General features: G+C 39.5%; 1 protein-coding gene across 1 annotated transcript in view; it reads right to left on the reverse strand.

The window, feature by feature from the left end:
* Window positions 1-399: 399 nt before the first annotated feature.
* Window positions 400-13,887, reverse strand: part of LOC124613473 (inactive tyrosine-protein kinase 7-like) — a 135,360-nt gene continuing 121,872 nt past the window's right edge. The window contains exons 15-16 of the mRNA XM_047142180.1: window positions 8,759-9,037; window positions 400-798 (exon numbers count right to left, since the gene is read on the reverse strand). Of these exons, the coding sequence (XP_046998136.1) occupies window positions 484-798; window positions 8,759-9,037 (594 nt within the window). The 3' untranslated portion in view covers window positions 400-483. The remainder of the gene's footprint in view (window positions 799-8,758; window positions 9,038-13,887) is intronic.

The following is a 13,887-nucleotide window of genomic DNA, read 5'->3' on the forward strand; positions in this document are numbered from 1 at the left end:
TGTAATGCAAAATACTTGTAAACATCAAAGAAGAAGTAAACAACTTCTCTTGCTGGGCACATATCAAATGTTACGATATTATATTACAGTGGAAACATTTTTAGAACACGTGACACGAGTTTCACCAATTTCAATAGATACAAGAGAAAAGAATGCAATATGTAAAATAATACTTAAAGAGTATTAAGGCAGTGTCTGTGTTCAATAGCACACAAAGGAGATCTTTTTAGTAAAACTTTTGGGTTTTTTCTAAAAAAAAAAATTAATAAATGTGAACAGTTTCCATTTTTCAGTCAATTATCACAATTTGATACCTTTCCTGCAAAGCACACACTCACACATAATAAATAAATCACACATTCAAAGAGTCTGAAGTTGAAGCTGATACGTTTTCCTTTGCACAGTTCAGTCATTAACTAAAACAAAATGTTACAACTCCAATAAGAAGTGAGACTAGCAAGACACCAATCACTAACACATCACTCAGATTTCACTGTCTATCGAAATCTCTCCTATGGTAACAACAAGCTGATTGAATGTAGGTCTGTCACGTGGACTCTCAGACCAGCAACTAAGAAGAAGACTTTGTAAAGATTGAGGTGCTGCTTTATGTGGTTTCCACTGTAGTTCATGTTTCTTCAAAGCAGTGAGAACTGCTTCATCACTCATTTTGGGGAATGGAAGTTCTCCTTGGTGGAACATCTCCCACACAAGGCAAGCAAATGCATAGACATCAGACTTTGTTGAATAATCATCTTCAAATACTGCTTCATAAGGCATCCACCTCAAAGGTATCATCTGACAAATGACAAGAATACACACAATCAGTAATTAAATAACAATAATATAATTGTAAATAAAAAGAGCCAAATCTGTTCACTGAATGATTTGGCACAGGATCAAAATTTTTTAAGGCTTTTTTGGCAACTCACCAAGTAATGAAAGAAGAATAAGAAACAGAAGGAGAGTGTATACTTTCAAATGATGTTGAACTAGCTACCAAGCAATCAAGATTATTAAAGTTATATAGGGCAAGTTAAAAACTTAATTACTGTGTATACATGGCAGAGGCACCTCAGTAACGGAAACGAGGCCACATAGTTCATGTGGTAAGGTAAGTGCCAAATGTTTCAGTGTAACTATATACTGGATGTTGTTTTCATCCTAATAGATTTTTTCTTTGATGATGGGCATTCTTCTCGCCAAAAATCTTTTGATGGGCACATAATATTTTCCACAAAGAACACGCAATACAGCACTGTTGGTTGAAAGACTCTAAGACATCATTCAATGGTCCAACCACCTTACTGGAGAGTGTTTCTTCCTTTATTTAAAGGCTTATTTTCTTGGTGAAATGTGAATGTTGTACCTGAAGCATATGTAGTTTAGCCAATTTATTACAAGACTCTCTCTCTCTCTCTCTCTCTGTGTGTGTGTGTGTGTGTGTGTGTGTGTGTGTGTGTGTTTGTTTGTTGTTGCTGGTAGTGGTGGTGGTGGTGGTTTTGGTGGTGCTTGTATATATCCTATTTCTTTTAAACAGAACCACTGTGATAGCATGCACCATGCACAATGCATCACAGTCAACACTGACATGGCATCATTTCATGAGACTGCAGGAAACTTTGTAGTTCAGTAGGGGACACAGGTGCAAAATCTGTTTGTATGCCAGGTCAAGTACTTGAATTAATGAACTATTTTACATATTTCAAGTTCAATGGTTGGGTATGTCTCTTAAGTTTTTAAATGGATTATTATGCTATATTATATTCACTAATTCAATACAATTTGTAAATGGAATGATAAAATTAGTTCCTTTATCCTTCAAAAAACTTAGGAGAGTGTTTGAGATTTATTATCACTATTGATTTTATATTATAAAATTTATCCTTCTGTTTCTTATTATAAACACATACAGTTAGCTAAATTCATGTTCCAGAGATCATTTTCATGATAAATTATGATTATGTGGAATGCATCACTTTACATATTTACAAATTAATTTACTGTTTGAATGTATATAGCAAATTAATTTGTAAATATGGTTAGATGAAGCCATTTCTCAAATACACACAGGGGTTAGTTAGTAATTCCTACCCACCACCTCTTACAGGTTAAAAAATAGAAATTCTTCTGAAGATTAGGATTTCCCAAGGAGAAACTTTTTCAGTTTATTTTAAAAGTTTACTTTGCTTCCTGTCAGACATTTCATATCACTGCATAAATGATTAAAAATTTTGACTTCAGCATTGTGCACCCCCTTTAGTGCTAAAGACAACCATAATGTGCTGTAATACCTTCTAGTATTTTAATTATGTACATCATTGTTCCTTAGAACTGAAAGCAACAAGCTTAATGAGGGAATAAATATACTGTGAAGTAGTAGTCAGAATGCCCAACTCCCTTAACAGATGTCGATAAGACGATAGTGCGTGAGCACCACATGTTATTCTTACAGCACATGTCTGTTATATGAAGACATTCTGCCTTGAAGATGAACAGTCACAGAAATTTCGGTAACTGTTGATATGTCAATTTGGATTTAAGAAAGCATTGCCCTAGAACATTATTCCATATGACATTATTGAATGAAAATATGCAAAATATGTCAATTTACTAATTTGCTGACCCCAAGATTTGCAATAATTCTAAGTGCAAATGTGGCTGAATCAAGTTGTTTTAGGAGTTCCAAAGTGGGCTTTTTCCAGTTTAAATTCTCACCAGTATGTACACCTAAAAAATTTTAATTTCCAACCTATTTATTATTTCTTCACCATGTGTTAGTTATCCCTTGCGTAGTACCTCTAGAGGTACAGAACTGAATATATTGTCTCCTATTGAAATTGAGAGTGAGACCATTTACAGAAAAGCAATCACTGATAGTTTTAAGAACATTGTTTACCATTTTGTCTACGTTGTATGTTTGTCTGGACTGTTGACAATAATAGTCCATCCACAAAAAGAACTAATTCTGCTGCTTGTTGTTTATTACGCAGAAAATTGTTTACATAAATGAGGAGCAACAGTGAATCTAAGATTAAGCCTTGGGGAAACCCACACATGATTTCTCCACAGTCAGAAGAATCTCTGCTGATCACATTGGTTGAATTACTAAGTACAATTTTGTGCATTCTTTTGATTAGATATGACATTATACATTGGTTGGGTATAACATGAATTGCATAAAACCTCAATTTGTCGAGCAACTCCTCAGAAACTCTAACTGATTTACTGAGCATGTTCCTAGAAGACATTATCTTCTCAAAGGTTTTTTAAAATGACTCATTAGTTTAACACGTCAGAAGTTATTGGCATCTCCTCACTCACATTTGTTATAGAGGAGTTAAGCATATTTCAATATCTCTGGAAAGATACCATGAGTTAGTGATGCATTATGTGGTTAAGATAATACATGGGTCATTACAGGGGAACAAATCTTTCACATTCTATTGGAAACAACCTCAAATCCAGGTGAGCTTTTATTTTTGAGAGAATATACAGGGTGAGTCAGGAGGAAAGGTGCATGCTTTGAGGGATGATAGTGTTTCTGAACAAAAAACTTTGTATGTGTCACAGTGCAAGATTAAACTATATTAAATTTCCTCCAAAAATGGTCCAATTCATTTTTTCTCTAGAACTAATGGTCTGTGCAAAGAGAGCACGAGAATGTTCAAAAACTTGCTCAATGCACATGTGCTGTAGCTTATGTAGTTTTTGGAGGCCAATATGAGGTAGCATATTGAAGTAGATGGGTAGGCCATATAATTAATGAGGAGGCACTGAATAGAATTGGAGAGAAGAGAGATTTGTGGCACAACTTGACAAGAAGAAGGAATCGGTTGGTAGGGCATACTCTAAGGCATCAAGGGATCACCAATTTAGTATTGGAAGGCAGCGTGGAGGTTAATCGTACAGGGAGACCAAGAGATGAATACACTAAACAGATTCAGAAGGATGTAGGTTGCAGTAGGTACTGGGAGATGAAGAAGCTTGCACAGGCTAGAGTAGCATGGAGACCTGCATCAAACCAGTCTCTGTACCGAAGGCCACAACAACAACATTGGGGTAGCCAGTTGAGACAAACAGTTTGATGCGGGACACTTGTGGTCTATCAAGTCAGGAAATATTAGGCCTCAAGCTAAGGGATTTAACAAGGTGGAGGTGGTTCCTCTTGCTACAGTTATACTCCTTAAATACTCATATTTACTTCTTTTTTCAGTTATCTCAATGATACACATACTTCAGTTATGTGAAATAGCTAATTTCTTAATCAAAACGATGCTGCAAAACTTTATTGTTCCCCAAGGGGGAGGTTACCATGAGAAAAAGATTGAATAATCAACGAAAGGATAACGTTCTACGAGTCGGGGCATGGAATGTCAGAAGCTTGAACGTGGTAGGGAAACTATAAAATCTGAAAAGGGAAATGCAAAGGCTCAATCTAGATATAGTAGGGGTCAGTGAAGTGAAGTGAAAGGAAGACAAGGATTTCTGGTCAGATGAGTACCGGGTAATATCAACAGCAGCAGAAAATGGTATAACAGGTGTAGGATTCGTTATGAATAGGAAGGTAGGGCAGAGCGTGTGTTACTGTGAACAGTTCAGTGACCGGGTTGTTCTTATCAGAATCAACAGCAGACCAACATCGACAACGATAGTTCAGGTATACATGCCGACATCGCAAGCTGAAGATGAACAGATAGAAAAAGTGTATGAGGATATTGAAAGGGTAATGCAGTATGTAAAGGGGGACGAAAATCTAATAGTCATGGGCGACTGGAATGCAGTTGTAGGGGAAGGAATAGAAGAAAGGTTACAGGAGAATATGGGCTTGGGACAAGGAATGGAAGAGGAGAAAGACTAATTGAGTTCTGTAACAAGTTTCAGCTAGTAATAGCGAATACCCTGTTCAAGAATCACAAGAGGAGGAGGTATACTTGGAAAAGGCCGGGAGATACGGGAAGATTTCAATTAGATTACATCATGGTTAGACAGAGATTCCGAAATCAGATACTGGACTGTAAGGCATACCCAGGAGCAGATATAGACTCAGATCACAATATAGTAGTGATGAAGAGTAGGCTGAAGTTCAAGACATTAGTCAGGAAGAATCAATACGCAAAGAAGTGGGATACGGAAGTACTAAGGAATGATGAGATATGTTTGAAGTTCTCTAATGCTATAGATACGGCAATAAGGAATAGCGCAGTAGGCAGTACAGTTGAAGAGGAATGGACATCTCTAAAAAGGGCCATCACTGAAGTTGGGAAGGAAAACATAGGTACAAAGAAGGTAGCTGCGAACAAACCATGGTAACAGAAGAAATACTTCAGTTGATTGATGAAAAGAGGAAGTACAAACATGTTCCGGGAAAATCAGGAATACAGAAATACAAGTCGCTGAGGAATGAAATAAACAGGAAGTGCAGGGAAGCTAAGACGAAATGGCTGCAGGAAAAATGTGAAGACATCGAAAAAGATATGATTGTCGGAAGGACAGACTCAGCATACAGGAAAGTCAAAACAACCTTTGGTGACATTAAAAGCAACCGTGGTAACATTAAGAGTGCAACGGGAATTCCACTGTTACATGCAGAGGAGAGAGCAGATAGGTGGAAAGAATACATTGAAAGCCTCTATGAGGGTTAAGATTTGTCTGATGTGATAGAAGAAGAAACAGGAGTCGATTTAGAAGAGATGGGGGATCCAGTATTAGAATCGGAATTTAAAAGAGCTTTGGAGGACTTACGGTCAAATAAGGCAGACGGGATAGATAACATTCCATCAGAATTTCTACAATCATTGGGGGAAGTGGCAACAAAACGACTATTCACGTTGGTGTGTAGAATATATGAGTCTGGCAACATACCATCTGACTTTTGGAAAAGCATCATCCACACAATTCCGAAGACGGCAAGAGCTGACAAGTGCGAGAATTATCGCACAATCAGCTTAATAGCTCATGCATCGAAACTGCTTACAAGAATAATATACAGAAGAATGGAAAAGAAAATTGAGAATGCGCTAGGTGACGATCAGTTTGGCTTTAGGAAAAGTAAAGGGACGAGAGAGGCAATTCTGACATTACGACTAATAATGAAAGCAAGGCTAAAGAAAAATCAAGACACATTCATAGGATTTGTCGACCTGGAAAAAGCGTTCGACAATATAAGATGGTGCAAGCTGTTCGAGATTCTGAAAAAAGTAGGGGTAAGCTACAGGGAGAGACGGGTCATATACAATATGTACAACAACCAACAGGGAATAATAAGAGTGGACGATCTAGAACAAAGTGCTTGTATTAAGAAGGATGTAAGACAAGGCTGTAGCCTTTCGCCCCTACTCTTCAATCTGTACATCGAGGAAGCAATGATGGAAATAAAAGAAAGATTCAGGAGTGGAATTAAAATACAAGGTGAAAGGATATCAATGATACAATTCGCTGATGACATTGCTATCCTGAGTGAAAGTGAAGAAGAATTAAATGATCTGCTGAACGGAATGAACAGTATAATGCGTACACAGTATGGTTTGAGAGTAAATCGGAGAAAGACGAAGGTAATGAGAAGTAGTAGAAATGAGAACAGCGAGAAACTTAACATCAGGATTGATGGTCACGAAGTCAATGAAGTTAAGGAATTCTGCTACCTAGGCAGTAAAATAACCAATGACGGATGGAGCAAGGAGGACATCAAAAGCAGACTCGCTATGGCAAAAAAGGCATTTCTGGCCAAGAGAAGTCTACTAATATCAAATACCGGCCTTAATTTGAGGAAGAAATTTCTGAGGATGTACGTCTGGAGTACAGCATTGTACGGTAGTGAAACATGGACTGTGGGAAATCCGGAACAGAAGAGAATCGAAGCATTTGAGATGTGGTGCTATAGACGAATGTTGAAAATTAGGTGGACTGATAAGGTAAGGAATGAGGAGGTTCTATGCAGAATCGGAGAGGAAAGGAATATGTGGAAAACACTGATAAGGAGAAGGGACAGGATGATAGGACATCTGCTAAGACATGAGGGAATGAGTTCCATGGTACTAGAGGGAGCTGTAGAGGGCAAAAACTGTAGAGGAAGACAGAGATTGGAATACGTCAAGCAAATAATTGAGGACGTAGGTTGCAAGTGCTACTCTGAGATGAAGAGGTTAGCACAGGAAAGGAATTCGTGGTGGGCCGCATCAAACCAGTCAGTAGACTGATGACCAAAAAAAAAAGTAATTTCATGATTTACGAAAACAAGGGAATAATTAGTTTCCCTGAAAAAAAGCAAATTTAAAATTATAAACTTCTACAGAACATTTGAAGTTGTGATTTTCAGTGAGCAAACAGCTAGTTGTATATAAAATTATATAGCTCAGTCAAAAGAACAGCTAGTTGTATATAAAATTATATAGCTCAGTCAAAAGCCCTCATGTTCCTCATACAAGTAAACATCTTACTTTTCCAGAAATTTCCTATTGCGAAAATTATTCGTAATCAAAGCTTTCATTTTCCAGAATGTTTTAATCTTAAAATTTGATTATTTCCAGAATTCAGTACCATAATTTTGTAGGCCTGATTTTTTTTTTATTCTGAAAATGCTCAATTCTACTAGAAAAATGAGTTAGTTTATCATTTCTTTTACCTATAAACTTTCAATTTTTAGCCAATTTTAGTAGGCTTTGTGAATCACCACAGGAGGATAAATAACATTAACATGGTTCCTATGATATGTCAACTTTCTCATTATCCAACCCATAGCTAAACAGACATGTTATTTTGCTCAGTACACTGTTTTATCCACTGACTTTGCTATCTTTCCTATTGTAAATAAAAAAATAACAACAAATTTTAATTATTTTTTTGTAAGCACTTCTATAAATAATTGTGCAGGACAATGCTTCATGCAGTCCTCATCTAGCAACCAGCATGTGAACATCCAAGTACCAACTGTGTCTGTACCATTATGACACTTTTTTGAGGCAGTACATGGTAGTTATTCAGAAAATTAACATAATGTAGTTTGCTAAGTGTTTAAAGAATATGCCATACTACCTTCACAATTAAATTGTGACTATCTCTGTGAACATTTCTGTTTCATTTATTTAGTCAATAGTATACAGTCAATTAATAATGGAAACTGAACAGCTTCTAGTATGGTAACTGTGTAATCGAACCTAACTTCATGTTATATGTCTATCAGAAATGGATTCAGAAAGTGTACTGAAAATATGTTCTGACTGTCAGATATTTGTACGTAATAGAAGTGCTGACCTGATATGAATATAAATTATGGTATATGAGCTGATTATCATGATATATGAGCATTAATAAATGTGGAAAGTTATTAAGCTAATAACAGCAGTGTTGTGGTCATCATTTAAAAACTTTTCAGTGAACTACATTACAGCAAGAAGCTAGACAACAGAAAGCAGCAATACTCCACCAAGACATAAGACAGGTTAGTTATGTTCCAAATGGTTATAGATATTGGACATGCATATGAGGAAGGCACAGCATATGTTACATTGCAGTGACAAATGAAGGGAGGAGAAAACTGAATTTTCACCATCTCTCTCTGAAGGAGAATGAAATTTGTGCTTAATAAGCAATCATTCACAATTTTTATGTGCTTTCCACAATTTAGGCAAAAAAGAAAGGTGAATGGATTATGGCACTATCTAAAAATGCCAGCACTATACACAATAAACAAAATAACTGCTAGAAACTGTTCAAATGAAAATTACTGTTTACTTGAATGCACATGAATATGGTTCACCTGGTTATGATGACTGCAGTATTCTTTACTGTAAGTGTCCTTGCAAAGACCTGGCAAAGAAACTTTGACCGTGAGATTTGATGCAATAAGGCAGTTTCTCGCAGCAAGATCTCTGTGCACCAGTCTATGGTTGGCAAGATGCTCCATTCCTTGAGCAACTTGGTTAGCTAGTTGAATAATCTGTGTAACTGATAGCTGTGGAGGTTGAGGCCGCTGACTTTTGGTACGGATTCCATCTTTTCCTCCTCGAGTTGCAAGAAGGAATTGTTTCAGGTCACCCTGCAATGTTTACCATTTACAGAACATGAAATGTATATTAACAGGCATTCAAATTCAACAGTCATTATTCTCAAATGTAAATGTGAGATTATTAACTTTTCCTGACAGTCTAATGCTGCAAGATGCAGAATAGATAACACAGATTTTTAAGTCTCTATAGTCGAGTCAGTGTAAGCTGTTGCCAGCTTTTAACTATGAAGTGCAAATGACTGCAGGTGAAAACGACAGCTATATATAGAGCTCTGACAACACTAAGGCACTGTCATAGAGATGTTTACAAAATCACATAATGTGACTAGTTGCAGTAGGCACGTGAAGCTATTGTGCCAAGCCCACTGCAACTGTCAAGGATCTCCTTATTACAATGACTCAACTGTAGCTTTTCAGATTTCTCCACCATTCACCCAGTGAACAAACGACATACGAGTCCTGAATTCAAGAACTCCATGTCTGTTTCTTCTGATTTGCACATTTATTTAGTTAGCACAAGTTGTGATGTGATGACAACAAGAAAGTACAGTTGGTCAAAGCAATTGCCCATGAAAGGTCAAGGGACTGGATTCAAGCTCCATTTCACCATATGGTTTTAATACGTTGGAAAGTTTCGAGATGGAATTTTCAATAATCTTTCAGACAATGTCCCTCCTTGGCTCAGCACAAAGATTGCGGACAGGTCCATTGCAGACATTGTAATGTGTCAGGTGAAGAAACATTGCAGTGAAGTGACCAATGGCAAAATTGATGTATGTCATAATTCATAGATAGCAAAAAAGACAAACATTTTGTAATTACTGTTAAATTTGCCAATCTTAATTTTAATAAGCCGCAAGACTACAAATGTTTCTACACTTTAAAAAGCATGTTGTTGGATGTCAAGTTACTATTATTTTATAAAAAACTGTTTTTGTAGAGGATTTTGGAAAAAATAGTAATTTCAAATTGCATACCTCGAAAGTAACTGTTGTGAAATGTTAATCACTGAAACAAGAGTCTGGGGGAAAGTTAGTAGTAGACGTTTTCCCACGATTGAAATGAAAAGTAGAATCATTCTGGCTTGACTGTTTCAGAAGAATATTTTATTCATGTTTGTACTTAAAATGTACTTATACTGTGATTTCATTTGGGTGAAATGTATCAATACATTTTAAAATGCTGAACTTTATATCTGCAGTCTTACAGTATTGTAAATGTTAACTGTAAGTCTGTTTTCTTAAACATGTTAATAGTGACATATAAAACTGCTATTCTTGTGTGATATAAATAATAGGGTGTCAGAGCCCCAATCAGGCAGTCCTGAGTCAGTAGGAAGGCAAGCACAGCTTGTATTCATTGTGTCAACGGATATATATATATATATATATATATATATATATATATATATATATATATATATATATATATATATATATATATATATATATATATAGAGGGAAACATTCCACGTGGGAAAAATTATATATAAAAACAAAGATGAGGTGACTTACCGAACGAAAGCGCTGGCAGGTCGATAGACACACAAACAAACACAAACATACACACAAAATTCAAGCTTTCGCAACAAACTGTTGCCTCATCAGGAAAGAGGGAAGGAGAGGGGAAGACGAAAGGAAGTGGGTTTTAAGGGAGAGGGTAAGGAGTCATTCCAATCCTGGGAGCGGAAAGACTTACCTTAGGGGGAAAAAAGGACAGGTATACACTCGCACACACGCACATATCCATCCACACATACAGACACAAGCAGACATATTTAAAGACAAAGAGTTTGGGCAGAGATGTCAGTCGAGGCAGAAGTGTAGAGGCAAAGAAGTTGTTGAAAGACAGGTGAGGTATGAGTGGCGGCAACTTGAAATTAGCGGAGATTGAGGCCTGGTGGATGACGAGAAGAGAGGATATACTGAAGGGCAAGTTCCCATCTCCGCAGTTCGGATAGGTTGGTGTTGGTGGGAAGTATCCAGATAACCCGGACGGTGTAACACTGTGCCAAGATGTGCTGGCTGTGCACCAAGGCATGTTTAGCCACAGGGTGATCCTCATTACCAACAAACACTATCTGCCTGTGTCCATTCATGCGAATGGACAGTTTGTTGCTGGTCATTCCCACATAGAATGCGTCACAGTGTAGGCAGGTCAGTTGGTAAATCACGTGGGTGCTTTCACACGTGGCTCTGCCTTTGATCGTGTACACCTTCCGGGTTACAGGACTGGAGTAGGTGGTGGTGGGAGGGTGCATGGGACAGGTTTTGCATCGGGGGCGGTTACAAGGATAGGAGCCAGAGGGTAGGGAAGGTGGTTTGGGGATTTCATAGGGATGAACTAACAGGTTACAAAGGTTAGGTGGACGGCGGAAAGACACTCTTGGCGGAGTGGGGAGGATTTCATGAAGGATGGATCTCATTTCAGGGCAGGATTTGAGGAAGTCGTATCCCTGCTGGAGAGCCACATTCAGAGTCTGGTCCAGTCCGGGAAAGTATCCTGTCACAAGTGGGGCACTTTTGTGGTTCTTCTGTGGGGGATTCTGGGTTTGAGGGGATGAGGAAATGGCTCTGGTTATTTGCTTCTGTACCAGGTCGGGAGGGTAGTTGCGGGATGTGAAAGCTGTTGTCAGGTTGTTGGTGTAATGATTCAGGGATTCCGGACTGGAGCAGATTCGTTTGCCACGAAGACCTAGGCTGTAGGGAAGGGACCGTTTGATGTGGAATGGGTGGCAGCTGTCATAATAGAGGTACTGTTGCTTGTTGGTGGGTTTGATGTGGAAGTTGGCCATTGGACAGGTGGAGGTCAACGTCAAGGAAAGTGGCATGGGATTTGGAGTAGGACCAGGTGAATCTGATGGAACCAAAGGAGTTGAGGTTGGAGAGGAAATTCTGGAGTTCTTCTTCACTGTGAGTCCAGATCATGAAGATGTCATCAATAAATCTGTACCAAACTTTGGGTTGGCAGACTTGGGTAACCAAGAAGGCTTCCTCTAAGCGACCCATGAATAGGTTGGCGTACGAGGGGGCCATCCTGGTACCCATGGCTGTTCCCTTTAATTGTTGGTATGTCTGGCCTTCAAAAGTGAAGAAGTTGTGGGTCAGGATGAAGCTGGCTAAGGTAATGAGGAAAGAGGTTTTAGGTAGGGTGGCAGGTGATCGGCGTGAAAGGAAATGCTCCATCGCAGAGAGGCCCTGGACGTGCGGAATATTTGTGTATAAGGACGTGGCATCAATGGTTACAAAGATGGTTTCCGGGGGTAACAGATTGGGTAAGGATTCCAGGCGTTCAAGGAAGTGGTTGGTGTCTTTGATGAAGGATGGGAGACTGCATGTAATGGGTTGAAGGTGTTGATCTACATAGGCAGAGACACGTTCTGTGGGGGCTTGGTAACCAGCTACAATGGGGTGGCCGGGATGATTGGGTTTGTGGATTTTAGGAAGAAGGTAGAAGGTAGGGGTGCGGGGTGTCGGTGGGGTCAGGAGGTTGATGGAGTCAGGTGAAAGGTTTTGCAGGGGGCCTAAGGTTCTGAGGATTCCTTGACGCTCCGCCTGGACATCGGGAATGGGGTTACCTTGGCAGACTTTGTATGTGGTGTTCTCTGAAAGCTGACGCAGTCCCTCAGCCACATACTCCCGACAATCAAGTACCACGGTCGTGGAACCCTTGTCCGCCGGAAGAATGACAATGGATCGGTCAGCCTTCAGATCACGGATAGCCTGGGCTTCAGCAGTGGTGATGTTGGGTGTAGAATTAAGGTTTTTTAAGAAGGATTGAGATGCAAGGCTGGAAGTCAGAAATTCCTGGAAGGTTTGGAGAGGGTGATTTTGAGGAAGAGGAGGTGGGTCCCGTTGTGACGGGGGACGGAACTGTTCCAGGCAGGGTTCAATTTGGATGGTGTCTTGGGGAGTCGGATCATTAGGAGTGTGTATGTGTGTGTGTATATATATATATAAAAAGAAAGATGATGAAACTTACCAAACAAAAGCGCTGGCAGGTCGATAGACACACAAACAAACACAAACATACACACAAAATTCTAGCTTTCGCAACCAATGGTTGCCTCGTCAGGAAAGAGGGAAGGAGAAGGAAAGACAAAAGGATATGGGTTTTAAGGGAGAGGGTAAGGAGTCATTCCAATCCCGGGAGCGGAAAGACTTACCTTAGGGGGAAAAAAGGACAGGTATACACTCGCACACACACACATATCCATCCACAAATACACAGACACAAGCAGACATTTGTAAAGGCAAAGAGTTTGGGCAGAGATGTCAGTCGGGGCAGATGTACAGAGGCAAAGATGAAGTTGAAAGACAGGTGAGGTATGAGCGGCGGCAAATTGAAATTAGAAATTAGCGGAGATTGAGGCCTGGCGGATAGCGAGAAGAAAGGATATGCTGAAGGGCAAGTTCCCATCTCCGGAGTTCTGACAGGTTGGTGTTAGTGGGAAGTATCCAGATAACCCGGACGGTGTAACACTGTGCCAAGATGTGCTGGCCGTGCACCAAGGCATGTTTAGCCACAGGGTGATCCTCATTACCAACAAACACTGTCTGCCTGTGTCCATTCATGTGAATGGACAGTTTGTTGCTGGTCATTCCCACATAGAACGCTTCACAGTGTAGGCAGGTCAGTTGGTAAATCACGTGGGTGCTTTCACACGTGGCTCTGCCTTTGATCGTGTACACCTTCCGGGTTACAGGACTGGAATAGGTGGTGGTGGGAGGGTGCATGGGGCAGGTTTTACACCGGGGGCGGTTACAGGGGTAGGAGCCAGAGGGTAGGGAAGGTGGTTTGGGGATTTCATAGGGATGAACTAAGAGGTTGCGAAGGTTAGGTGGACGGCGGAAAGACACTCTTGGTGGAGTGGGGAGGAT

This window comes from Schistocerca americana, chromosome 4 (assembly GCF_021461395.2).
Source record: "Schistocerca americana isolate TAMUIC-IGC-003095 chromosome 4, iqSchAmer2.1, whole genome shotgun sequence".
Lineage (NCBI taxonomy): Eukaryota > Metazoa > Arthropoda > Insecta > Orthoptera > Acrididae > Schistocerca > Schistocerca americana.